Genomic DNA, 27,389 nt, shown 5'->3' with positions numbered 1-27,389 from the left:
AGTACCTTGCTTTTGCTGAGGCTGGCTTTGAACTCGCAATCATTCTACCTCAGTCTCCTGAGCCACTGGGATGACAGGCGTGTGACACTGTGCCTGGTTACCCACCTCCTTTTTATGAAACAGGAGGTGCAATCATCAAATTGCTGAGACTGGCCTCCAACGTTTATTCTTCCTGCCTTAACCTTGGGAGTCACTGGGATCACAGGCATGTGCCACCACCCCTGACTTCTGAATGTGGTTTTAAACATTCATTTGAACTTCTAACTGAATGCCCAACTCTTCCCTCCATGTGTCCTTATTTTATGATCTTGGGCAAATTACTGCATTTGCCTGATGGCTTAAAAAACACAGAGCTGCTAACAGGCTGACAGGTGGAATATGTAACTGAATTGGCGCAGGTAAAATGTTGGAACGGTGCCCACTCGAAGGCTCCTGCATATTGGCGGCTGCAGCCAGCAGCCAGTACTGGGATGGCAGAGGCTCTACAGTGGGGCAGCCTTGGGGCAGGGAATGTCCACTGAGTCCTATCCGGAGGCCTCAGGGGCTTCTCTGCCCTTTAGGCAGGAAGGCTCCTCCCACCCTGCACCTGGGCTGCCCACAACAGCAGCAGCCTGTGGCCCTGGAACAGGGCAGCACAGGAAGGGCGCATGGGCATGTGGAGTGGGGCAAGATGATGACAGGGGCCCGGTCCCTTGTCACTCCAGCACCCCAGGACCAATGCTGCTGTGATCCAGAGGCCAGTTGTCATTGCCACACACAGGCAATGGGGGGTCCTCGTGGGCAACCCCTGGGAGAGGGGACTGGTGGGGCCTGAGAGGGATGAACCAACCAAAGGCACAAGTTCCCAGAATGCCAGGAACTCTTCCTGAGGAACCTCTGCTCCCATGACACAGGGACGGGACCTCATTCACACTTCGTGACAGCAGGAACGGCCTGGGCCTCTGGGAAGGAAGGCGTAAGATAAACCCTGCGGGGCCAGAAATGGTTGACCTTTGGCATCTGGTGTCTGAGAGTGAAGGTGGCCACCTGCCAACGTGGGCTGAAGGCCTTGGATAGTGGTTCAGGACCTTCTCCTCACCCTGAGCAAAGTCACCAGGACATGGCTGGGAGCTCAGCCTGACAGCCCCCAGCGTGGGCAGCCCCCAGCGTGGCCAACCCTGAGGTCCTACAGCATGGCCTGGGTGCAGGAAGAGGGGTGGCCCTGCTGTGCAGTCTTCAGGACACTCTAGGCAGGGGCTTCTGGGGAGTCGGCTTCATGGAGACTGCAACTGGGAAGGGCTGGGACCTGTGGGGGCGGAGGAGGGGACCCAGGAGTAGAGGGGCTCCTGCCCAGGTGGGGGGGCAAGAGTGGGCAGAGAGATGCACAGAGGACCTGTGGCAGCCCTGGCTCCCCCCAATGCCCACTCCAAGACCCCCGAGCTCTGGCAGTCACAGCAGTTTATTGTTGGCTGTAGGGCACCTGGTGCCCTGCTCAGGGGCCAGGCAGCAGGGGGACAGGGGAGCCACAGGGGTCATGGCCATAAGCGAGGGGGCATGGGGGGCATGAGGCAGCCTGGTCTTCTGGGCCTGGACCCCCCCCCCCAGGGCTGTCCTGGCTGGGTCTGTCCTAGGCAGGACAGGAGGGTCCCTGGAGAATCTGAGCTGCAGAGGGCATAAGGAGTGGCCGGGCCCTCCCAGGAGCCACCCAAGTCACCCAGACTTCAGGTCTACCATGAAGGGCCAGAGACCCACCGAGGGGGACCAGGCTGGCCCCCAGTGGGGGAGGCTGGGCACAGAGCCCAGAGCACAGCGTCGTTTCCGAGCGCCTGGCAGGTGGGGGCTCCATGCAGGCCTCACGTCTGCAGCTCCAGGAGGCGGCCGGGCTCTGAGGGGGGCGGCCCGGGCGGGCTGGCGCTGTGGGCCTCCCGGAGGTCCTGCAGCACCTGGAGCAGCTGGCCCAGCGGGTCTGTGGGGGCTGCAAGCAGACGCAGCTGTGAGGGCGGCACTCAGCGTCTCGGGTAGACACGAGTCCCCGACGGAGAGACCTACCTTCACCAGAGCCCGCGGGCACAGCATCTGCCTCTGTGTCCCCACTCAGCTCCAGGTGCTTCTCCCTGGGGGTGGGGGGTGAGGGCAGGTAAGGGTCAGTACCACATCCCACCTGCTGGGAAGGCCCAAGGACCCCACATGGGGGGTGGGGTTGACTCAGTCTATGGGGGGGGGACAGGTCTTGGGCCCTGGTCACCTTCCAGTTTGCCTCTTCCAACCAATCCCTCCCCTGCCCCAAATGTGGGTCAACCAGAAAGGTTTTTTGTTTTTTTTTTTTTATACTAGGGATTGAGCCCAGGGGCACTTAACCACTGAGCCACATCCTGGCCCTTTTTTGTATTTTATCAGAGACAGGGCCTCACTGAGTTCCTGAGGCTGGCTTTGAACTCACGATCCTCCTTCCCTCAGCCTCCCAAGCTGCTGGGATTACAGGCAAGCCCCACCAGAGGCTTTTCACATACCACTATCCAAACCTTGTTGCTTTGCCTTGCAAGGCCTGCCTATGAGGACACCGCCAACTGGGCCTGAAAGTCCCCTAGTGTCAACTGGTCATGAAATGGTGTTTTTTTGGTTTGTGCTGGGTGGAACCCAGAACTTTCCACATGTTAAGGGTTTACCTCAATCAGAGCTATACCCCAGCCCTTAATCTGCCCCCCAAGTTCCTTGCTCTTAATATTGACATGTTGTGACACCTAATGAGTAATAATAAAATATTCTACACAAAGTGGCTGTCCACCTTACAGCCTGCTTTGTGAAATGGTCTGTCAGCTGACCCGGTCACCCAGGGAGTGTGTGACCTGCCTTGCTCTGGGGGTTCACAGATGCACACTGTCTCAATTGGACTGTAAGATTGCCGACCCTGAGTTCCTAAAGGGACAGGACACAGTGATAGCCGCAGTACAGTTCCAAGTCCCATTCTCTGTGAGCTGGGGAGGGGCGAGCAGCCTGAAGCACCTCACAGGCCTCCCAGTCCGTTCTGGGAGGGACCGTCCCTCTGCTGGGTCTAGAAGGCCCTGGGATGCCCTCTGGGCCCTGCAGGGTTGGCCCCGCATGCTGTCCTGCCCCTCTGGGATGGGCATGTCATCTTTATGCCATGTTGTCCCTGCCTGGACAGCCTTCTCTGCTCTGCCTTCTGCCAGACATCACAGACCAGCTCCAGTGCCATCCACCACCCTGCCCCCTCCGTGTCTCTGAGGGTCCAGTGTCCCTGGCACTGCTCTTGCTATTGGAATTAAGGAGAGAATGAGTCCTGCCTGCGTGTTTCTCACAGTGTCGTCAAGAGACCGTCAAGGAACAAGGAATAAGGACCAAGGAAACATCACTCGGTTCAAGGGTGACAGGTCCCTTGGGATAGGAAACATATCACTCGGTTCAAGGGTGACGAGTCCCTTGGGGTAACGGGTCAGGGGAGGCCTCTTTGACATGGTGGCATCAGAGTATACGGATGGGCAAGTGAACACTTGAGAAGAGCCTTCAGGCAAAGGGCACAGCAAGTGCAAAGGGCCTGGGGTGGGGGTGGAAGACGAGGCTGAGAGGGAGGCTGGCCAGGGCACATGGGACTCGGTGGCCATGCTGATGACTTTGGTGTTTAAGTGCGTGGGCAGCAGAGGCTGTAAGCAGGCAGTGCTATCCTTTGTTCCAGGTCTCCGAGGCCCGTGCCATGGGTTCTCTGGAGAGCAGATCCTGGGAGGCTGCCAGGGAGACAGTGGAGAGGCTCAGGCCAGAGGGAGAAAAGGGGTTAGATCTGGGCTCAGTGAAAATCAGGAGGACTTTCAGAGGGTGTATGCAGAGGCCGGCAAGGCAAGGGATGGCCCTAGAACTGCAGCATGCACATCCAGAGGGCGGAGGAGAGGAAGGAAGGAAGAGCCCGGTGGGGTGAAGGCAGGATGGTGTCTGGACATCGACACGGAGCTCAGGGACCACTGGCCAGGGACGTGACTGACAGCCACAGGCAGAAGGCAGGCCCAGGTGAGGAGGAGGAGGAAGAGGAGGCCTGGGCAGGGAGCTGCCAGCTGCCAGGTCAAGAGGAGGAAGACAGAGCGTGGCCTGATCTGGCTATGTGGCGGTCACCTGTGACCTAGACAAGGGCAATCTAGACAGAGATGGGGGCAGAGCCTGACCAGACAGGCTGGAGAGAGAGTGTAAGGAGGGGATGCAGGGACATGCAGGGTGGCCAGGGCAGCCAAGCAGTGGACTGCCAGTGTAACCAGGTCCTAATCCTTGGACTCTGGAAACGTGACCAGACAGGACAAAAGGGACTTTGCAGATGTGGTCAAGTGAGGGTTGCAGAGGTGGGGGGAGGAGCCTGGATGCTGGGGGGGGGGCTGTATGTGGTCACAAGGGTCCTCAGAGGAGGGAGGCAAGGGGGACAGAGAAGAGGACAGGAAGTAGGGGCTAGATGAGGCAGCTGAAGGGTAGGGACAGGCACAGGCCTGGGTCAAGTGGCTTTTAGAAGCTGAAAGAGGCCAGGGATTCCCCCTCCAGCCACCAGGAGGCGCCGGTGCTGAGGACACCCTGACTGCAACCCAGGGAGAGGGCTGTACTTCTGGGGTCCAGAACCCAGAGAAGGAACCTATTCCTTTCAGTCAGGTTGATGAAGTCCCCAGGAACTAACGCAGCCTGGCACCGTGGACAGGCAGCTGGTCTTAGGTCCTGGGTTAAGCGGGGATGGTGGGGCGCTGACCAGGGACGGCCGAGGGTTCTGCAGTTTACATGGGGAGGCGGGAGGGCGGGGGTCAGGCTGCAGCAGGGGGCTAGTGGGTAACTGGAGAGCCACTTCCCAGGGTGGGGCGAGATCAGTGAGGAAGACACTGCTGTCACGGTCACTGCCCAGCAATTCCCATGTAGAGCCACCAGTCCCTACTCAGGGCTCAATCGCAGCCCAGGGCCAGGCAGGCACAGGGTCAGGTTCAATGGGGGCAGAAACAGCGGGTGGGGTGGGCCAGGGCCACACTGTCAGAGAGCAGGTGGCCATGGAGACAAGACTGCTGGGGACAGCAGCCCTCAGGGAGCAAGTGCCTCTAGACAGATGGGGTGAGCTCGGGGTTCTGAGGGAGGGGCTGCGTCCTAGAGAAGGATGGGGAGGCCCAGCCCCACTGCGGCCAGGGGGTCAGGGCGGAGGGCTGTGGGCGAGGTGGCCCCATCCTCAAACACCCGCATCAGGCCCCACCCTGGGAGGCCCCTCGATGGGGCCCAGACATCCTGTTTTCAATTTCATCCTGTCTGGGCTGGGACGTGGCTTAGTGGGGCACTTGCCTGGCACGTGCCAGGCCCCCACACCACACACACACACACACACACACAAATTAAGCATCTTTCTAATCAGGGCTGAGAGCCATGGATCAGCAAGACAGCTAGGAGCTCAGAGCTGGCCTGTGTCATGGGGCCACTGTGATCTCCACTCAGGGCAGGAAGCAGCCATGGCCCTGACCCTTAGGGCCTAGGAGAAGCCGGCCTCCTGTTTCAGAGAGGCCCTCTTCAGACACGGCTGGGAGAGAGGAAAGTGCTGGTCCCCAGTAGAAGAAAGGTGGCCAGTCCCCACAGAGCATCAGTAAAAGAAAGGTGACCAGCCCCCACAGAGTAGCGCTCAGCCCGACTCCAGCCTTGGCCCTGGCCCAGCTCATTCCCAGGATGCACCGCTCTGTGTGGGACCTGCTGCCCCTGACCAGGGACCCCCAACTGCCCAGCTCCCTGTGGGACTGCTGCCCCCAGCCGGGGACCCTCAGGACGGCCAGCTCCCTGTGGGACCTGCTGCTCAGCAAGGGACTCCCCCAGGATGGCCAGCTCCCCATGGGATCTGCTGCCCCCAGCCAGGGACCCCCAAGACGGCCAGCTCCCCCGGGACCTGCCGCCCCAGCAGGGCCTCCTCACCGCAGCACGGCCTCCACACCCAGCAGATGCCGGTAGACGAGCTGGGCCTCCAGGTCATGGTCGAGAGGGTCATTCCACTCCTGCAGGGTCACCCGTGACCGGGTTTTATCACAGCCCCGACCTGGCAGCAGGGGGAGGGCAGAGTTACTAGAGAACCACCAGCCACTGCCCGGTGGTACAGACAGGGAAACAAGGCCCTGGGAGGGACGGGGCTGGACGCGGGCAGGGCCTGGTGTGCAGGGCCCAGGCCCTCCAGGTCCCCACCCCTCTGGCTGCCGTGGGCCTGGGCTCCTGAACCACGGGCTGAGTGGCTGGAACTGGGATGCAGGATCCAAGCCAGGGAGCTGTGGCTTCTGGAAGGCCACCTGCCCAGGGGACTAAGATCAAAGTGAGGGGGCCCCAGGGGCTTTGAAAGAGCCAACCCTGCTACCTGCCCACAGTCCCAACTTCTTCCCTATAAAGTGGGACACTGGGCCCTGCTTCGTGGGCTACTTCACCAATGACAGTGTTGTTGCGATGGTCACAGCCACAGGTCAGGCCAGTCGGGTGGCCACTCATGCCCAACTAGTGAGCCACTGCCCACCCACGGCTCAACTGCAAGCCCAGGGCACGGCTGGCACAGGTGGCCAGGTGGCTGACCTCTCCTGTGCTATGGCCGGGGGCTCCGAATGCTGAGGCCACCGTATGGCAGGAGGGGGTAGGGAGGCCCCTGACGTTCCTGAACCACTCTGTCCACCAGCGGAGCCTCTAGCCCCATGAGACTGTTAATTAAAATTAAATAAAATTTTTTAAAAATTTAAAACCCCGTTCACTGTCCTCCCTAAACACATTCAGTGCTCAGCAGCCGTGTGCTGTGGACACGCACCACTTCCACAGTCACCCAGGGTTCTAGATGCCCAGGGCCCAGTCCCCGCCTCCCCGCAGCTCTGGTATCAGAGCTGTGCCCACTTGGGTGCCCTCTGGCATCAGGAGCGGGGACTCCTCTTCCTGCAGTGCAAGAAGCCTCTCTGCAAGGGCAGGTCCCCAGGGCTCCCTGTTCCAGGAGTCTGGGAAGTGCTAGGTTAACCCGCTTCCAGGGCAGTTCTGGAGCTCTGAGGTCCCTCAGAGCCTCGACCTGTTCACCTCGTAAGCCATACACATCAGGTGTCCCAAGCCACCTGGTCAAGGAGCCCTCTATTCCCAGAGCACCTGGAGAGCTGGCTTTCCTCGGGTTGATCCCCTCCACAGACACAGAGCAGGGCCCGGGCCCCGCCCACCTGTCTTATCCTTCTGGTGGCAGCAGCTCCACTTGTCCCCACGGAAGACGCCAGGGTGGTAGGTGCCCAGCAGGCCACTGTTGTTAACGCTCACCTTCCGCAGCGCAGACAGCCACTGGTTCAGCTCGTTCACACACTGCAGGGACGCAGGCCCAGAGTGACCGCTGGCCCAGAGTGACTGCTGGCCCAGAGTGACCACAGGCCCAGAGTGACCGCCGCAGGAGGCCCACCCTCCCCAGAGCTCCTGGGCCACCTGGACACCATGGTTCCCATCTGCCCACAGGCAGCTTGGGGACAATCAGGGAAGGCCAGCCTTCCCCACAGGGTCACAGTCACGCCGGGCATTCTGGAGCTGTGCTCCTGGGTGTTCTGGGACCTGCTAACTGTGCACAGTGGCCCTGTCACCACTTTTTCCCTGTGGCTCTGGACCCTGACCCAAAAGGGAACCCCAGAGGGCAGGGCCTGTGGGATGAGTCTGTGAACCTCCCCTGCGTTGGCCCAGGACTGCTGTCCCAGGAAGAAGCCAGGGCCCCTCACCTCAGACCTCCTGCTTGTTCCCTGTGTCCTCACCCCAGACATAATGTCCCTGCTCAAATGCCACCTCCCTGATGACCCCACATACAGCACAACCGCCCCAGTCTCAGAGTCCCTCAGTCCCCCTTCCAGGCTCCATTGCCATGGACATTTAAAATATTCATTTAGTGGTCCACCTCCTCCCCTGGAATAGAAGCGGGAACCTCTTCATCTGCCACAGCATCCCTGCACCCAGAATTGTGCAGAACCTAGGAGATGCTCAATAAATTTTGTAGGGTTTTTTTGGGGGGGGGGCCAGAGATGAAACCCAAGCCTCACACATGCTCAGCACGCGTTCATCACTGAGCTGCACCCCAGCCCTTTTGTTTGAGTCAGGGTCTCCCCAACTTGCCCAGGTTGGCCTTAAACTTGCGATCATCCTGCCGCAGCCTCCCAAGTTGCTGTGAGAGCAGGGGTGCACAGCTAAGCTCGGTTCCATCAATATTCTTAAGTGAATAATGACTTAATAGGGCCACCCAAGACCCCACCCGAGATGCCCAAGCCAGACATGGGCCATGGTGCCCAAGGACTCAGACCCCAGAACAAGTGCACACCCTCTCTCCCTGCACCCGCCCCGGGGCTGCACCTTGCACTGCAGGTAGGCAGTCTGAGGCCGGCCGGCCTCATCCGTGTAGATGACCTGCATGACGTGCGAGCTGCTGAAGCTCTTCTCCTCCACCTTCTCGGCTGCCCGGATGTTGGCGAGCTTGATAAGGGTGCTCTTCTAGGACAGGCAGGGGAAGGGGCTCAGGGCCGGGCGGGGCTGCTCCACTTCCTGCCTCTGGACATCAGCCTCCCTTCTGTAATCCCAGGGGTTGGCATGGGGGACCAAGTGACGATTGCTCCTAGGGCCCAGTGAGGTGAGCAACCTCAGCAGGACACAGCACCAAGCCACTGGGAGGGGAGCAGCCTGGTTCCCAGGGATTCCCAGCTGGCCCTGGAGGGTGGAGCTCGGGAACAGCATCTGGACCCAGCATTGCCAGGGCTCTGAGGTCCCACACAGGCTGTGCCTCTGCACTGATCCATGCCCACCTGCTATCCCTGGCTCTCAGTCCTTTCCTGCCCCGCCCTGAAGACACATGCATGGGACAGAGAGAAGCTGCAAATCCAGATAACCACATCCCTGAGGGGTCCCCAACCTGCCAACGCCAAATCTCCACTCCCAATCTCTCACCCCAGCTCTGTTTTTTATTTGTTTGAGACAGAATCTTACTATACTTCCCAGGCTGACCTCAAACTTGTTGGCCTCAAACTCGGAATCCTCCTGCCTCAGCCTCCCGAGCAGCTGGGATTACAAGCGTGTACCATTGCACCAGGTTTCTCCCTAACTCTTGAGTACCCTCCCATAAAAATTCACTTGAGGAGGGGCTGAAGTTGTGGCTCAGTGGTAGAGCACTTGCCTAGCATGTATGAGGCACTGGGTTGGATTCTCAGCACCACATATGAATAAATAAAATAAAGGTCCATCGACAACTAAAAAAAGTTAAAAAAAAAAAAAAAAGAATTCACTTGGGCCCCACAATAATGCCTAGCTGAGGTGTCCCCCCTGAGGGGAGGCTGTGGGTAGCAGTCCTGCACAGGGATCCACAGGACACGCCCACAGAAAGGCGGAGCTTTATGCCAAGGAGCACAAGTTGGCCCAGACTTGAGGACAGGATAAGGTTTTGTTGAGGATACGGGAACTTCAGGGGGCACCCCAGGGATGGTATCTGCACAGAGCTAAAGAAACTGGCCAGCAGGAGGCCGGGAGACCAGAGGAGACCTGCTCAGAACAGAAGGGTTGGAAAAGTGCTGCAAGCAGGGACAAGACAGGCAGATGCCCAGCATGAGACGAGGACCACAGCGAACGGCAGGTCAGAGGGCAGGTGTGCAGACATCGAGATGCCATTACAGTGGAATATTATTCAGTCCCCAAAATGAATTCTGTCATTTACAGCAACAAGGAAGACACTGTGTTAAGTAAAATAAACCTGGCACGGAAAGAAAACACCGCATGTTCTCTCTTACATATAGGGGAAAAAGAAGCCATTAGAGTGTGTGGGGGAGTGTGCAGAGGAGCCGGATCCGGGCAAATACGGACACCTGCTGCCACAGAAACAGAATGTGGGCTACTGCAGAGGCCACTATGATGGAGCATGCCCCCGTCACCTGGGGACCCTCAGGAACAGGCCCTGAGGTTCTGGCCTGGCTCAACCTTGAGCACTGGGTTTATCAGTGTGACCTGAGGAAGAAATGGAGAGGACCTGAGCCAGCTAGAGCCACGGGCAGAATTAAACAGGACCAAGCTTATGAAGGAAAAAATATTAAGCTCCGCTCTTCAGTTTTTCTTTCCTGAAAAAAAAAAATTACCCGAGTCTCAGAAGGTTGAGTTTGAGTCTATTGTGAGACATAAAAATAACAAAAGAGCCAAAGCAATACTAGTAGAGGTATGAGAACCAGAATCAGGGAGGGGATTATCCAGTCTGCTCTTCAGTATTCAGTTAACAACTGTGTGCACAGTTCCAAATGCCACAGTCCAAGAGGGAACTTGGTAATGAAGTATGCAAGATATGGAAAATGGGAAGAAAGCTCAGGGGTGCTGGGATTCCAGAGACCACACTTTGGTTTACACTCTCTGCTACATTAAGGCAGAGTCGTCGAGCCAAGACCAGAGAAGAAAGCAGACTTCAGCTCAAGGTAAGCAACTTTCCAACAGTTGCCAAGACAGAGAAGGCTACATTTACTACAGTGAGCTCCCTGTCATCATCTCTGGTGCCAAAGTCTTTTGGGTATGCTGGTGGGGTGACCCGTGACCCACACGGCGTTGGATGAGACACTCTTCGAGATCCCTCCCAGAACTGATATGTGGCAATTCTACACCCCTGCCTCTTCCAGGGAGCTGTTCCTGATTGTCCCAGCCTTCCTCTCTAGCAGTCTTTGTAAGCCCAGCCACCATGTGGAATCTGGCTTGCTCCTGCTTCAAACACGTCCCCAGAACTCCAGAGCATCTGTACCACTGGTGACCATGCAGTCAGCAGCATCGTGGGGAGGACAAGGGTGCAGGGAGACAGACGTATGCCACACCTGATCATGTGGCTTCAAACAAGTCCCTCTGTGCTTCTGAACCCAGGTTTCGGTAACTGGGAGTAACACTGGCAATCTGGCCAGGTTGGAGAGGAAGACTAGGGAGGTGTGGGATGACAGGGCTGACCACAGCGAGCACCTCCCAGAGCGGTCACCATGAGGGCCGTGAGGGCTCCTCACTACTGCTGATCCCTCAGGGAGAGGTGGCTTCCCCAGGAGGCAGTCAAGGGGAAGCCCTATGCAGGGCAGAAATGACACCTCCTGTGGCCTCAAATGTCTCATTGAGCCACCTAACTGTCAAAGGCTGATAATTGACACAAATGGGGACCAGAACGAAATAATGCCTACAAGGCAGGATCTTTCAATTCTGGAAGTCAAGAATCATTATGGTAATCTGGGGGTCTTTGGTAGGAGAGATGCTGGGCCCCTCAGTCAATTCCTTGAGAGCAGCAGGTGATCATTTCCTTCACCTGCCCCAGGCACACCCACCTGCTCAGGGCTGGGTATGGCACCCCCGCTGGGGTTAGGTGAGCCATCAAGGGGTCAACAAATCCATTAGAAAAGCATGCTCTCAGCCCTTCTTGGGATGAGGTTAGGACCCTTGGAAACACTGTCTCCTTAAATCTCAGCAAGCTGGCAAGTAGGCACGATTATCCCAAATTTACAGGCTGAGACACCAAGAATCAGAGAGGTGACACTTCTCCTATGTACACAGGCTAAGCAGGGCTGGATGCCAGAACTTCATGCCTCCCCCGGCTCCTCTCAGAACCTTTAGTTCCTCTCTGCTTTCCCAGAAACACCCCTGGAGCCCCCCAACCCAACCCAGTGCACCTGACCCGGCAGCCAGGGCTGAACCCGCAGCCGCTGCCGCTGCCGCTGCCTCGTGCCTAGGGGCAGAAGCCTCCATCCTCCTCCGCCTTGACTACCTGAAGCCCAGACACCAGATGCCCAGCTAGCCTGGCTTCCTTCTCCAGGGCAGGTGGTCCCTGGGGTGGGCCAGGGACGGGCACAGGTGCCTCTTGTCTTCTAATTCCTCGCCAGCCTCCCTCCTTACCCACCTTGGAGCTGGGCGTCTTGGCGAAGCTGAGGGCTTCGGTGGTGAGGGAGAAGTGGAGTTTCTTGAAGGAGGAGGACGTGAGGGGGCCCTTGCCCTTGGTCCTGTGGATGAAGAGCGTCCCCTCCTTCACAGGCGGTGCCTGCAAGCTCAGGGTTCGCTGCAGGTCCAGCTCTGCAGCCGGGGAGTAGGGCAGAGCAAACATGAACACGAGGCTGTGGGCGGGGCGGGGNATGGGCGGGGCCTTGGCCCCGGGGCGGAGCAAACGAAAGCGGTAGGTGGGGCCACGAGGCACAGGCAACCGTGGGTGGAGCCACTGGCCAGGAGGCTCTGGTGGGGCACAGAGAGCTGAGGCCACGCGCAGAGCAGGACTCACCCTCCTTCTCCTCTATGTCCACAAGCTTGGTGATAAAGTCCTTCAGCTGCGCCACACCCTGGCGCACGGTGGGCTGCAGCGGCTCCATCCAAGCTTCTTTGGCCCTGGAAACTGGCGAGTCCATGTTGCCCACGTTCTGGACCGCCTGGGGGGTGACAGCAGGAAGGACCAGGCTTCGCGGGGCAGGGACCTGACCACTGTTCCCCACCCAGGTCAGGCTGTAGAGGCAGAAACAGCAGAAACCCTGCCCATGGGCCCACCCTCGCCCTACAGGGGATCAGGGGTGAATGGATCATGGTTTGGAACCTGATAATTAAGACCATGGAGCCCAACCTATTGGCCTTCAGGCTTAATATCAGACTGCTGCACTTGGTGGACAGACAGGTGCAGCCTGGGGGTAAGTAGACCGGGTTGAAAGGCCTGATTCACCTGACAGGGCTCGGGTTTCCTCTGTCCCTCAGCAAGTCATTCCCTTATCTGTGATATGGGGCTCAGTGGGGGTGACCACGAGAAAGCCTTGTAAAGCCCAGTTCCATGAATGTATCAGGGCCAGTGGGGGACGCACTGTGGTCCAGGCCAGTGCCCCTATGCTGTATTCAACCAGCCATCCCGCCTCTGTCCACAGGCCCGCACCTTGGCCAGCAGGAGCAGCGTGCGGCTGGTGCGGGCGTCCGCGTGCCGCTCCCGCAGGTGAAAGAGCTTGGGCGACATGATGGCAGGAGAGAAGAAGCGCAGGCACAGGAAGCTGGTGACTGCGATGAACGGCACGTTCTGGAGAGGTTTGGAGAGTGGGGGCTGGATTCCCCCTGCCCGGGCTCCCGACAGTCCGCTCCCTTTGGCCCCGCCCCCGCCCCGCCCTCGGCCCCACCCCTGCTCCGCCTCCGCACCGGTTTCTTCCCACCCCGTTAGCTCTGACCCAGTCCTGCCGGCAGGGGGCGCACCTCGTACTGGGCGCTGGGAAAGCGCTCGCGCACGCGCCGGAAGAGCTGGCGGAAGGTGGCGCGGATCACCGCTGGACAGGCGCGAACCGAGCGGCAGAGCGCGCTCAGCAGCGCCCCTAGGTGGGCCGCAGCGTCTGTGCGCTCTGCTCCAGCACCTCGGCCTCCGTCTGCGGGCGGTGCAGCCCTGAACACCTGCGAGGGCCGGGGCAAGTGGACAAGACCGCCGCGGTCAGCGCCCGCACACGGACAGAGAACACACAGATGGGCAGAGCAGCATCCCGTAGGCCCAGGCAGAAAGAGCCGTAAACACACACTTGCAGAAAGGCAGATTCCCCACCGCTGCGCCCCCAGTGATTCCCACCAGCCTCACCCTACATCCTTAACTTCCACTTTGCTGGGGTCGAGCTCCACGTACTTCTTCTCTTCAAACACTCTGTCAATGATGGGGCCCAGGACGCCGTGCAGATACCGCATCCCTGCCACCTGGGGGCCACCACGAGCCGCACTGGTCAAGACTCCCCTGTCCAGCTGCCCACTATCTCCCCAGCCACTCCGTGCACCATTTGCCCACAGTATCCACCCAGGATGGGGCCAGGTGCACAACCAGGTGACTCAACACACTGCTTCTAATAAATGAGTGAATGGAACTCTTATGCTTTTGAGGGCACAGAGATAAAACTGGCCTTTCTGAACCTTTGTGTCTTGTCACCCACAAGATGAGGATGGTATACCAGGTAGCCTCACCTTCAGAAAAGATTCCATGGACTTTGAGGCCAGAGAGTTGCTTCGGAACAGCGTGTTGGCCTCACCTACAAGCAGAGGTCCCAATGGGCAGAGGGCTGGAACAAGGCTTGGGGGGAGCAGGAGAACAGAGGACCTGGTGGCTCCTGGCCACCTCCCAACCCTGTGCCACCTCTGCTCTCGCCCTCTCCACTGGACCCATCAGCCTGCTAAGAAGGAACCCCTCCCCTGTCCAGTGTCAGCTCCTCCCCGGCCTCACTGGTTCGCCCCAGCTCCAGCTGGAAGAGCAGGTCCAGAAAGTCCTTGGCCAGCCCCTGCCCCAGGAAGAGCTTGAGCAGGTTGGTGGCCACCTCCTGGCGACGGTCTGTGCTCGTTGTCTCCTCGATGATGGTGATCAACTGTCCTGGGCCCTGCAGCAGGCAGCAGGGGAGGAAGGGCTGGGAGACCCCCAGGGAGCCCAAACCCTCCACTCGAGGACCTCAGAGCATCATGGCAAGGGTGGCTGGGCCCTGGACACTGGCCAGCCCCATGCCGCTGCTCTGCAGGATGGGTTTAGGACAGGCAGGGCAGGTCCACTGGCCCTGGGCCCGCCCACCTTCCCCCAGGGCCCCCTCACCTGGGTGCCCAGCTTCACCTCCCGGCACAGCAGCTGCACCAGGGGCTGGTAGCAGCGCGAGGGCAGCACCACCTCGTCCCGCAGCCGCACCTCCAGCTGCAAGGAGCCCAGGCTGCCCCTGGAATGGGTGGCCTGTGACCTCTCCACCAGGGAGGCAGGCCACCCTGGGCAGCAGCCCCCCCCCAGTGCACCCCCACCCCGGCCCCACCTGGGGACTTGCCTCCTCAGGACAACCTCACAGTCTCTCTGCCCTGCCCTGCAGTTGCCCTGCCCCTGGCTCTGTCTGCCCTTCTCTCCCCAAAGCCCCTCCTGCCTCAGTTCTCAGGGACTCCATCCTTCCTCAAGGCTAGCACCCTGCTGCCTCAGACTCCTGCAGCCCCCAGGCTTGGCTCAAGTGGGCACACCAGCCTCCTCGACCTCGAATATGTAAACTCCCCGGTGGGGCTGGGGGCAGTTCAATGGCAGAGCACTTGCCCAGCATGCACAAGACCCTGCGTTCCATCCCCAGGATCACAAGAAACTCCCAGAACAGCACCTTCTCTCTCTCTCTCTCTCTCTCTCTCTCTCTCTCTTACACACACACACACACACACACACTCCTTATCCCAGAAGCAAATCCCCAGGCCCCACGACAACCTGCCAGGGAAACTGAGGCTCAGGCAGCTTAAGCAAGTTGGCACAGGAAATCTGACCTCTAAGCATCTTTGCTCCGACCCTCCCGGTGAGGGCACCCAACGAGGCTTAACCTTCTCCGTGCCCCCCCACACATGGCCCGGGAGGTCAGTAGGCTGCGCTAGCCAGAATACACCCCGCACCCGGCAGAAGCTGTCAGAGGAGACCCTGGGCCCGTTCTTTGGAAATGCTTTGGGCTGGACACACACCCGGCCACCTGCTCCTTCCTGTTAAGGGTATGCATGGAGGGGGGCATGGGGGAACTTCTGCAGGGTGACAAGGCAGAAACAGCCAAGGGGTGCAAGTAGGCCAAAGGACTTCCTGGGCAGGGACGCCAGATTTAACAAAATAGCAACACAAGACAGTTAAGTTTGGAATACCCCATGGTCATTCCTGCATCATCTGGAATTCAGTTTGCCGGGGTGTCCTGTCTTCTCTCTGGCACCCTGTCCCTGGAGAAGCTTGGGGAGGGGCTTAAGGCTTATGGCTCTGACAGACTGACTCTAGGACTTGCACCCTGGTCTGAGGCCTGCAGAGAAGCCCTTAAAGGGAAAGCGTCTGAGGGCTTGTTCTAGAAACTGCCAGAGGCAGGACGGCTGTGTAACCCCGAGCTCGGCGCAGGACGGTGGGACAGGACAGGCGGTGGGTCCTGCCTGGCTGGCAAGGACTGAAGGAAGCCTTGGCTGAGCCCCCTGCCCTTCTCCTGCCTGGTGGCCAGCAGCCAGCCCTCAAATCTCAGACCCGCCCCAGGGCACTCACCCGCCTCGCTGGCTCTTAGACTGGTCGGGCTGCAGCCGGAACCAGCCTTCCTCTTGCTGGGCAGCATACAGCCTCTGCATGTTGACCACCACCTGGGGGCAGGACAGGCGGGGGCTGGGACACTCAGGCCCCTCCCTCCCAGGTACTGTTCTCTTGGGGGAAGGGCACCTTCCAAGGGCGCCTGAGCACCAGCCGCAGTGGGTGGGGGAGCTGCTGGTCCTGGGCTTCCTGGGCGCTCCTCTCTGGAGAAACTGAGGCAGGTCCCTGAGGGTGGGATGGTGGGAATGGGCGCCGGGTGCTGCCTGGGGTGTGTGTGCGCGTGCTTGCGTGGGGAATGGAGGGGTGTTACCTTGCCCAGGAAGTCATTTCGGCTGACGAGGTCCCAGTCCCAGGCCTCAATGCACAGAGCCTCCGCAGCCCCCTCCTCCAGCTCAAATTCAAATGTCTCGTTCCATCTAGGGTAGCAGGATTTCTTCACAACCTGTTCAGAAAGGGGCAGGGGTGGGGCTCCCTCGACAGGGCTTCCAAGGCCCAGCCAAGGGCAGAGTTGCCCTGGACACTGTCCCTGGCTCTGCAGTAGCAGAGGTGAAAACTTCCTGTCCAAAGCCAAGCACAGTGGTGAGACACCTGTAATCCCAGTGACTCAGGAGGCTGAGGCAGGAGGATCACAGGTTTGAGACTAGCCTCAGTAACTTAGTGAAACCCTACCTCAAAATAAAGAAATAAATAAAAAGAGAACATGGCTCAGTGGTAAAGTACCCCCGGGGTTAATTCCAAGTACAAAAACAACAACAAAAAGCAACCTTCTGGGCTGGGATTGTGGCTCAGTGGTAGAGTGCTTGCCTAGCAGGCATGAGGCGCTGGGTTCAATTCTTAGCACCGCATATAAATAAACAAAAGATCCATCAACAACTAAAAAAAATTAAACAAAAAACAACCTTCCTGTACAAGACCACCCATTTCACAGATGGGGAAATAGAGGCCCAGAGTAGCAAACAGAATTGTCCAAGGCCACACAGCAAAACAGAAATGGCACTGAGAACCTGTATCACCCTCCCCCCAGGTCTGTGCCCACTACCCTACCATCTCCTGGAGGTGACAAAAGGAGGATGGGAAGCTGTGGCACTTCTAAGAGCACCCTCACTGTGCTGTCTTGACCGACTCTCCGCCCTCTCCAGCATGGCCAGGCATGAAAGGAGCTGGCAACAGAAGGGCTGGGACCTGTTCTGTCGCCTCAGAGGGGATGCCCCACGTCCCTGAGCCTCATCTGGAAACTCCAGTTCCAACCTGGCTTCTCAGATGGTGGAGAGGGGGCGGGTGGTGAGGGCAGGGCTGGTGGGGGAAGAGTCCCTGGGCCTCCCCGGCCCTCCCCAGCCCACCAGCCTCCTCACCGAGGTCTCCTGTGTCCGGCCATTGTAGTGCACTCGGACAAAAGGGTCAGATGCGCCATTCCGGTCCTTTGGGGCTAGGTCCCTGATGGTGGGATAGGGACAGTGGATCACCCACCTGTCACCTGGGTCTGCTGCCCCAGCTTGTCATCGCCTCGAGGTAAACACACCAGGCTGGAAAGGCTTGGGCTCATCCTGTCCCTGGCAAGCTGGCTGTGGACAGCACCTGTCCCCTTTCTGAGCTCCTCTTCCCACAGCGGTCACCCCCTGTTCCCCACATGGCCAAAAATGTCCCATGGTGGAGGCCACAGCTCCCTCTGACTGGGCGGCCACAGGCCAGTTGCTGCACCTGACTCTGGGGTGGGGTGGGGGGAGTGAAGCCAGGTCAGGCCCCACCCACTGTTCCCTGGGCAGTCCTGGGCAGGGGCCCCCTCTGAGCCTGTTTCCTCATTAGTAAAATGGAGAGGATGAGACCTGCCCCACTGAGGCCTGCCGACGGCCCCCTGCTTGAGGTGGGCGAGGTGCAGGCCCCGTCAATCACCCTTTCCTCTCTCCATAGACGGATCTTTACAAAGCCCAAATCTGGCCCTGGCGCCCCTAGTGGAAGAACAGAGTCCACCCTTCTTCTATCTGCTGTATGTTTTAGTTTGAAGCCTCTTAAAACTGTCTAAGGAGCTGGGGACGGTGGTGCACACCTGTAATCCCAAAGGCTTGGGAGGCTGAAGCAGAAGGATCTCAAGTTCAAAGTCAACCTCAGCAACTTAGCGAGGTTGATTTTAGGCCCTGAGCAACTTAGTAAGACCCTGTCTCTAAAAAAAAAAAAATGCCTAAGGGGCTGGGGTACGTGCAGCTCAGGGTACAGCGCTTGCCCAGCCTGCTAGAGCCCCCAAGCTCCACCTCCGGAACTGCAAAAATGGAAAACACAGCTCTAGTAGAACCCCGAGGTTTGGCCTTGAGATTCTGCCCAGAGCAAGGAGAAAATGTTCTGTTTCCCTGAGCAGCAAACCAGCCTTCTCACGCTGCTGCCTCGGGACTCCATGAGACTCACTGAGGATAGCAGGGAACAGGTCCCCCGCCCCTGGCTCTCAAAGGGGCTGGGACCACCACTCCCCCTACCAGGACTTGCTAGGAAGCAGCGACACGGAGCCAGCCACTGGGTCCCCCACAATCTCTGAGAGGAGAGGGCTGAGAGAGGTGGTTTTGGAGAGAGGGTGGGCCGGGGAGAAGGGCTTTGTGATTCCCATTCCCAGGGATAGGGACTGGAGCCAGGGACAGCAGCCTGGGATTCCAGGGCTCGCAGCGTGTGCGTGCACACACATGTGGGCACCAGTGCCCCAGACAATCTGGTGCCAGGCAAGGCTGGGAATGGAGGAAGTGGGTGGGCAGGGGCCAGCGGGTGGGGAGGGAATGGGAGAGCATGGGGGTGGCTCTGCCCGAGTGCAGCCATGTCCACTGCCCCAGCCCTGGGGCCAAAAATAATGCAGGGGAAACCACAGGATGCCTGAGGTGTCCGTCACCCAACCCCCCTCCCTGCAGGAGAGACATTTTCCTGGGGTGGGGGACCCTCATTCAGGATGCTAGCTAGACTGCCCACTGGCCCAGGGACAGGGGGACTCCAAGGAGAGGGTTTGGAGCCAGAGGGGAAGCCGCTACTCAAGGACCATGTGTGACTCACACCAGCCCCAGACAGGAGTGGGGCCTGCAGCTAAAAATACCGTGGGGGTGGGGGGGGGTGGCCCTGCCACAGGTGACTCAGGCCCACAGCCATCCAAGCCACTGTCCCTCCTGGAGACGAGCGTCCCTACCCCAGCACACACACCCCATGTGGAGATCCTCAGCAACTCCCTCCTGCAGGACCCAGGACCTGCACCTGCACACTGACCAGGCCAAGTTCACGCTGGGGTCAACCAGGGGCAGCCCAGCCTCAGCGCTGGAGCATCGTCCCCGGCACCCCCATCCCTGCTCCAGGGTGCCCGGAGCTCCCTGTCAGAACACTATCCCTTCCCTGAAGGGCCACGCCCCAGGGTGGAGGTCACCCAGGTGACATCTTTGAGTCAGGAAAGCAGCCCCAGAGCCTCTTAACAGCAAGCTCTGGCGGGAGGCGGCCTTGGGACCCAGGCATGGAGCAGGGGAGGCGGCCCGCCCTCCACAGTGGGCCCAGTGTCCCAGGCCCTGTCCCCCTTCCCCACACCTCACCTGGCCTCCAGCACAGAGCAGCGCAGCCGACGGGCCGGGGTCCCGGGCACCACCTCCAGCCGCAGATGGATCTCGCCCTGCACCTCCTCGTCAGGGTCGACCTCGGTCAGGTGGGCCCACCCGGTGAAACCTGAGGGGCTGAGGCTCAGCCAGGGGTCTGGCCCGTCCCTCCACCCTCACCTCAGCCTCCAGGGTCCCCTGGGAACCTCTCAGACACCTGTGAGGGACACAGCTGTCCCAGGACAGCTGGAGAAACTGAGGCCCACACACTGAACAACAGCAGCTAGGATGGGAACCTCGGTGGGCGACCTGGGGCCTGCGGACTCACTCTGCTGCCATCAGCACTGGGGGGTCCTGGCCCTGACTGGTCAGGGGCTGCCTTTCGGTCCTCACTTTCCCCACCTTAAAATAGGAGGCAGAAGCTCCTCTAGGGCTGCTGGGGGGATCTGAAGCACAGGCAGAGAAGTGACAAGGGTCCCCAAGAACAGCATCACTGGGCACATGGACCCCAGAGGGGCTGCTGGGGCTGCAGCAGAGGCAGCCTCTGGCCTGGCAGGTCACAAGGCTCCATGAGTCAGCAGAGCCGGCTGCCCCCACAGGCCTGCCCGCCCCAGGCTCACAGACAGGAGCAGGTGTGTATGGGGAAGCCAGCAAGGGGGTCACAGGGACTCAGGCACCCAGGAACTCCTCCTAGTTTGAATCCTCACATAAGCCCAGAGAAAGCAAGACCTGCCCACGGTCACACAGCAAGGCTGGGGCAGGGCTGACACCTGGAAACAAGGTCTGCATCCCAGAATAATCCAAGGGGTTCTCCAGCCTGGATCAGCTGAAGGCCAACCTCCCCAGGCTTGGGGCAGACTGCAGACGGAGGGGACCCCATGACAGGAGAAGCTGGCTCAACCGAGGAAGGCTCTGTTCACCTCGGCAGCAGAGTATCAGGAGTCCCTTCCTCTGCCTGCACGGGCCTCCGGTCCCACCACTGGCAGCCCCTCTTTGCCCTAGGGGAGGTTCTGTCCCAACCTGGGGCCCAGGACATAGAGCCAGGGGTGCAAAGGATGGCCAGAAGCCCAGGCTTCAGAGAAGGATGGCAATGACTCTCCCTGAGCTGGGGACGTGTGGGAGCCCCCAGGGAAACCTCGCAGTGGGCAGGAGGCCAGGGCTGGGCAAACCAGTGGAGGCAGGGTTGGGGGACGGGGAGGCAGGAGCCAGCGGGACTCCCTCTCTGGATCTTACCCTTTGGGAGGGAGGCCAGGGTGTCCCTTGTGAGGCAGACCTTGCCGATGACGTCATCCCGGCTACAGGGGGAGATGGAGTCAAAGCCAGGCAGGGCCGTGGTACCTACTCCCTGGGGGCCCAGAACCCTACCCCACAATTTCAGGGCCCTGGGGGAGTAGTGAGCTTGGGCCAGTGGAGCTGGACCTGACCCGGATCCCGGGCATTCTCCCGGGCACATGATGCCCCTGCCCGTGGACACCAAGTACACCCACGGAGGTGCCTACCCGTGGCCCAGGCCCGTTCCACCGTCACACCCACTGCTCACTGTGCTCACCTGCACACACGCACACGCACAGGCCCTGCCTCCTCTCAGGCCCACAGTGGCCACCTGCCAGCCCAGCTTCAGAGCCAGACACACCCACCTGAGTGCGTCCTCGTCCAGGACGTAGAAGGCCACGGCGTGGAAGGTGGGCGGCAAGTGCACTTGATACTCCTCACCCCAGAAGGGGCACAGGGTCTTCCACACAGTGGCTGTCCTGCAGGAGAGGACCCTCAGCACTTCCCAGGCCACCTCCCGCTCGGGGCAAGGGCAAGGCAGGGCCGTGTGAGTCGTGCCGCCCTCTTCACAAATTCTCCCACCCCAGGTAACACAGGCTGTGTTGGACGTGTCCACCTCTCAGCTCCCACTGTCCACCACCAGTCTGTACTCCCTGACCTTCCTCTCTGTCCTGGATGGGACCCAGGACATTTATGTATGGGACTAGTCCCACAGTTGGGAGCAGACGGCCTCAAGTCACATAGCAGGAAGCCTGGCCAGGCACTGTGGTGCACACTATGATCCCAGTGACTCAGGAGGCTGAGGCAGGAGGATTGCAAGTTTAAGGCCAGCCTCAGCAACTTAGCAAGGCTCTAAGTAACTTAGTGAGACCCTGTCTCAAAACAAAAACCAATGAGGGCTGGGGATGTGACTCAGTAAAGTGGCCCTGGGTTCAATTCCCAGTGCCAAAATAAAAAAAAGTGTGGTGGGGGCTAAAAACCTAGCCTCCAGCCTCACCCAGCTCTGGCCGAACCTCTAAGATCAGCGCCTTCAGCTCCTGGGACTCAGCAGGGCATATGACTGAGAGGCCTGGATGGAGGCTGGGGTCACCCCCTCCCAGGCTGACCACTTCTCAAACCCTGTGGACTCTGGGGCCTTGGTTTTCCTGTCTCTGCTGAGACCATCAGAACTGCCACGCCCCTGTCCCTGCTTTCCATCCATGGCCTGGAGAAAGGCTGGGCCACTACTTGCAGGTGGGGAGGAGCTGTGAGTTGGTGGCCTTGGCTGGGGTCAGCAGTGGCCACTCCAGTGTGCAGAATAGGGAAGCCGCTCTGGCCACAAACTTAGAGGCAGGAGCCTGGGTGAAGGAGGGGATGGACGGCAAAGACCCAGCAGACAGGCAGGACATTGAGGAGACCCGGTCCTTCTGGGCCCAGAGGGAGGCAGGCCTCACTGGGGGACAATCACAGGAAGGAAGGGCCCAAAGTCAGAGCGAGGATGGGGCAGGGGGGAGGGGAGGGCTCAGCTCCAGTCTTCCAGACTTGAGACCTTGTCAGGCTGTGCCACGTAGGTACTGAGGGGTGTGACCTCGGGAGAGTCACCCAGCCTGAGCCTCAGTGGCCTTATCTGGGTGGGGCCTAATGACTGTGATGCACTGAGAGCTAGCAAAGGCTTGGCTCCAGGCCAGGGGGAGAAGTGCACTCTAAGTGACAGCACTGTGACTCTGCATCGTGATCCCTCTCTTGGGGGCTGTGAAGACTGCAAAGACCAACAGGCGGTCCAGGCCCTGGGTAGGGCACCCAGAGGGCCACAGAGACCAGCACGAGGGTCAGGCATCAGCCAGGCCAGCTACAGGGGAGTCTTCGAGTCTTGTCTTTTTCTTTTTCTTTTGTGTCTCTCTTCTCTTTGTGGCCCTGGGGATGAAACCCAGGGCTCCACACATCCTGAGCAAGCGCTTTACCATGTGCCACACCCCCCAGCCCACAGGTGGCTCTTCTCAACTTCCAGCTGATGTGTCAGGACACAGGCGGGTTGGGGACTCCAGAGCTGGACCTTTCTGGGAGGAGCAGGTGGCTGAAGAGGGAGCTCAGGGGCCCTCAGGATCTGGGCAGGGTTGTACCTGATGATGGGCTCATTGTCCACCTTGACGATGCAATAGGGGTCGCTGCTGCCATTGCTGTAGGAAAGACGGACAAGGGGCAGAGCTGGTGGGCGGGACCTCCTGGGCAGCCCCTCCCTCTGCTAGCGACCCTGGGGGACCCCTGAGGAAGACAGTGCCAGTGAAGGCAGAGGCGTGGCACCTGGGCTGGAGACTAAAGGCTCCTCAGGCCAGAACATGCGCCCACCCTCGCCTGGGAGAGGTGGTGGGGGAAGGCAGGGCCCCGGGAGGCTCCTTCCTACCCACCTCCACCTCGCCCCACACAGTGTCCAGGCAACAGCCCGCCCATGCCAGCATCCCAGCACTCAACATGAAAGTCTTGCCCCTTACTCTCCCCTCTGAGCCTTTGCTGCTACTGACCCTGCTGCTGGGACTGTCCCCAGGCCCCTCCTCAGCCTCAGAGACAGCAAGGGCTCCCCCCGAGTTCTGCCACCACCTCCACTGTCTCCTCCCAGCCCTGGGAGTGAGGCCTTCCGGCCTCCCCCACATGCCAGAGCTACCTGAGGATGGGGACTACTTCTGTGTCACAGGGCCCAGGACAGGGCTTGGCACAAGACAGGGCCTCCCCAGGGGTTCACTGACTGAATGAATAAAGGAGGGAAGGAATAAGGGAACGGTTCCCCAGCCCTATTTGGGTCCTCCAGTCTCAGATGGGTGGGGGGTTTGTAGGGTTGAGAGGGGCCTCCAGCCAGCCCAGGGTGCTTACTGGGCAAAAAGGAGGAAGGTGCCCACTGTCTAGAACTGTCCCTCAGCCTGGCCTCCACAAAAAGGAAGTACATTTATATAAAATCCCGCTGCCACTCGCCAGTTCTCTAAAGGAGTTCTTCCGGCAGAGGACTCCCCGGGGCAGCAGCTCCAAAGGCCCTCATGACCTAGGAAATATCCACCAAGCCTGATTTGTAAAGAATGAACTGCCAACCCAGCACAGTGACCTCCCCTACGCCTTCACCCAACAGCCCCTCCTGGGTGTGTGACCCCAGCTTGCATCTTGCCAGCCCAAAGCTGGGCAGCTCCAGTCCTCAGCCAGGCCCCCGCGTGCCCCTGGGCTGGGCTGGGCTGCAGGCCCCAGAACCACACTCAGAAGCAGCAGGCGGAGGTCAGTTCAGGCTGAAGCCTAAGGGGACCTCTTTGGGCTGTGTCCCATGGGATAGTGTCCCCTCTGTCCTGCTACTGCCTGCTGACCTCAAGGCCCCTCAGGGCAGGGGACCACTTGCTCCACTCAGCTCCCACTCTGAATGGATGCAGGGAGAACGCTGAGGCTGGCAGGCAGGGTGGCTGGAGTGGGCACAGGCTTGGGGGCAGGGGCAGAACATGCACAGGACAGTGCTGACTCAACAACTGGACCAGAGGGGTGGGAGGGGACAGTGTCAAGAGTAGGCTGAGGCCAGGTGTAAGGACCTGGGCCCAACTGCATTGCCTGATGAATTCTTGGTGAATCCTGCCCACGTCCTCCAACTTAGTGAGACCCCTGGGCTGTACCCTCTCCCACTTCTCCTTGCCCCAGCCCATGTCCACTGGCCCCGTCTGGCTCCTTGTGGGCCTCTATATTTAGGGCCTTGGCAGTTTCTAGGCTGGGGAAGAGGAAAGAGAGGGCAAACCCCAAAATAGCCCTGGGCCTGTCCCCAGGGCCACTGGGTGTGGGAACCAGTGGGTCACTGGTCACTGTGGGACCCAGCTCCTGCCCACTGACCTAGGTACCGGGGATGGGAGCCAGCGGGGAGCATGGCTTTTTCAGAGCAGACAGGTTCTGAAAGCTGCTGGTGGTGGAGGCAGCTGTGTTCTGGGCCTGTGAGGTAGAAACTCAGGAAAGGCAGCGGCAGGAGGAAGGGGCAGCTGTGCAAGGAGGGGGTCCCTCTCATACAGGCTATAGCCAAGATGGCCACCAGGGAGGTGGTGAGCTCCCCATCCTCAGAGGTATGCAACCCTGGCTGGCCGGGATGCGGCTCAGGAGATAGGCTCAGGGCTGGTGAGACACTGCAGGCCACCTGCTGCCTCAAGTGCTCGCAGAGGCCTTCCAGGATCTCCAAGCCCCTGGGAGCCCTGCAGCCAATGCGCTGCCTGGGATCTTGAGGCTCAGGCCCCAAAACCCCTGCAACCTTGGTTGGGAGAGGGTGCTTGGCCAGTCAGCAGTGGACAGAGTGGCTCACTTCTCTGCTGTGGGACCTGAACCTCAGCTTCCTCATCAGCCAATTCTGGAAATGTAGCTCACGGGGTTCATGAAGGCCTATGGGAAGGTCCCTGACTCTCCTCTCCCACTGACCAGGTCCCTCCGGCAACTCACAGTGCCAGGAGGAATGAGTCACAGTGTCTGCCCTCATAGTTGGAGGGGACAGGCAGCCCCTGAAGGGGTGGCTGCCACACCAAGGGCTGGGCCATGAACCTTGCCTGGGGCACCAGGGAAAGCCCTGGGGAGGAGTTTGAGAAGAGACCTGAAAGACCAGCAGGAGCTGTCTGCAGGGCTCCGAAGGCCACTCAGGAAAGCAGAAAACCCCAACATCAGAGGCAGGGCTTCGAAGGGCGGGGCCCACAGGCACGGGGTGGAGTTTATGAGATGGCTCAGACCTGGGTGTAAGTTGACAGGTTAGAGCTGTGTACACCAGCCACCTTGGGGAAGGCAGGGAAGAGATGGTGAGGGGTGACAGGAGAGGTGAGGGACAGGGACGGGGAACTGGGTGAGGAAGGATTCTGGAGGCAGTACCAACAGGATGTGGACATCCTTTGCCCAGAGTCCCTAACTGTGCAGGGGACAGGGAACACCAAATTTGGCCTGCCAGGTGGGCACAGCCCAAGGGCTTCATGGCTCTGGACTGCTGAGAACCCAGAGCTTGGCACTAGGGCCAGCTGCTGGGTTGGGAGGGAGGCGACAGACGGAGGGACTGCTCCTTCCAGCCACCACCAACCAGAAGCAGCCAAGATGACCTAGTTATCAGTGCCAGGGTGGGGGGTGCTTGAAGGTGGGGCCTGGGGGCTGACACCCTTCTAGAGACCCATCTCACAGCTGGTCGGCCTTCCACCCCAACAGACCTCATTCCTAGCCCCCGACAGCCTCCTCCTATTCACAGAAACCCACCTCAAATCGCCCACCCCTCCCTCCCCATTGCCATGGCAACTGCTGAGCTCGGCCTCCTCAGGCCCAGGGGGCCTTGAACTGGAACCGCTCCCAGCGCTGAGCGTGCTGGGAAGCTTACCCGGGCCACTGTTTGTGTGTGCCAGAGAGATGCCCTCGCTCCCCGCTTCCCGCTGCAGGCTCGCCACTTCTCTGCATCCGGGAGCCTGCTGAGGAACCCCAGGGGCAGGAAAGGTCCAGCCCAGCAGACTTTGGACCCTGGGCCTCCTCTGGGATCCCCTTCCCTCCCTCCCTCTTCTTCCAAGCAGCCAGTGCCCCTCCAGCTCTGTGCTTTGCACCTCTCCTCCGGGGGATCGGGCAATCGCAGAGTCCTGAGACAGAAGAGGAAAGGGAGGCTTCCCGAGCAAGGAACTGCCTTCCGCGGCACAGAGGAAACCCCGGGCAGAGCTGAGATGGGGAGCCAGGGGTCCCACAGCTCAGCCTTGGGGCACAATGAGAAAGATGCAAGGGGCCCCCGAAAGCCCCCCAGATCGGGCCAGGGACCTGTCAGCAGCTCTTAAGAGCCCTAGATGCAAAGCCTTGATCTGCTACCTGGAGCCAGGATTTCATGCTTCTGATCTCGGTTTTCTCATCTATAAAATGGAATGGTGAGCCCTGAGTGCTCGGGGGGCTGTAGGGATTAAATGCATGTCTCAGGCAAAGCAGGGGGCTCAAGCAACGATTACCACCGGGCGCCCACACCCTGCTCATCTTGCACCAGTCCTGGCCTCGAGACCCGGGACAGCCCCTGGCCCCAGCGCCCGTCAGGTACACACTTCGGGGTACTACGGGCTCCGGAATTAGGGAGGAAGATCCCTGTTTCTAGGGGGCACCCCACCTCTACCAGCCACACCCTGAGTAGTTCTCCCTACATGTCACCTCCGTACTGGATTCTGTCCTACCACAGCCCCTTCCTCGGGAGCCGCTCCCCCAGGGCTACGCTAAGCCCCTTAGCGATCCCCGCCCCCTCGTCACTCCCCCAGTGCTCACTGGCATTCTCCCCCTATCGCCACCCCTATCCGAAGCCCGCAACAAATCTTCTCACTGTCCCCATTTTCACTGCCGGTCCCCCTCGGGGGCAGCAGTCGCCACGCCCTCACTACCCTTCCACTTGTGGGCGGGCCGCGTGGACCCCGGAAAGGTCAGGCGTAAGGGGGACAGCTCCCCTTCCCGGAAAGTTGGGGCGCCCACCCCTGGCGGCGCTCACATGTCCTTGGCGGGCAGGTTCTTCCCCTCCACGATGCGGATAGACAGAGAGCTGCGCTTGGCCATCGCGAGTCCGTGACGCGGGGGCCTGGCGGGTAGAAGCCAGACGCCAGGGTCCGGGGCAGCCGGCGGGC

General features: G+C 59.9%; 1 protein-coding gene and 1 long non-coding RNA gene across 2 annotated transcripts; one reads left to right on the top strand and one right to left on the bottom strand.

The window, feature by feature from the left end:
• Nucleotides 1-1,420: 1,420 nt before the first annotated feature.
• Rasa4b (RAS p21 protein activator 4B) lies at nucleotides 1,421-27,383 on the bottom strand. The gene is given in 23 exon segments (XM_048789972.1): nucleotides 1,421-1,954; nucleotides 2,029-2,093; nucleotides 5,899-6,019; nucleotides 7,155-7,290; nucleotides 8,314-8,451; nucleotides 11,849-12,018; nucleotides 12,221-12,365; nucleotides 12,854-12,991; nucleotides 13,162-13,286; nucleotides 13,289-13,353; nucleotides 13,532-13,644; nucleotides 13,906-13,970; nucleotides 14,162-14,312; nucleotides 14,519-14,636; nucleotides 15,334-15,417; nucleotides 15,950-16,041; nucleotides 16,299-16,430; nucleotides 17,341-17,422; nucleotides 19,534-19,663; nucleotides 20,767-20,828; nucleotides 21,171-21,284; nucleotides 22,905-22,961; nucleotides 27,257-27,383. Coding segments are annotated over 23 exon segments (2,490 nt in total). The 5' UTR covers nucleotides 27,322-27,383; the 3' UTR covers nucleotides 1,421-1,832.
• On the top strand, nucleotides 12,294-14,024 carry LOC125612387. The gene is made up of 2 exons (XR_007342754.1): nucleotides 12,294-12,432; nucleotides 12,846-14,024. It is a non-coding gene; the product is annotated as an uncharacterized LOC125612387 (long non-coding RNA).
• Nucleotides 27,384-27,389: the final 6 nt, after the last annotated feature.

Source organism: Marmota marmota, unplaced genomic scaffold (genome assembly GCF_001458135.2).
Source record: "Marmota marmota marmota unplaced genomic scaffold, marMar, whole genome shotgun sequence".
Lineage (NCBI taxonomy): Eukaryota > Metazoa > Chordata > Mammalia > Rodentia > Sciuridae > Marmota > Marmota marmota.
This window is presented reverse-complemented; position numbering and strand designations above follow the sequence as displayed.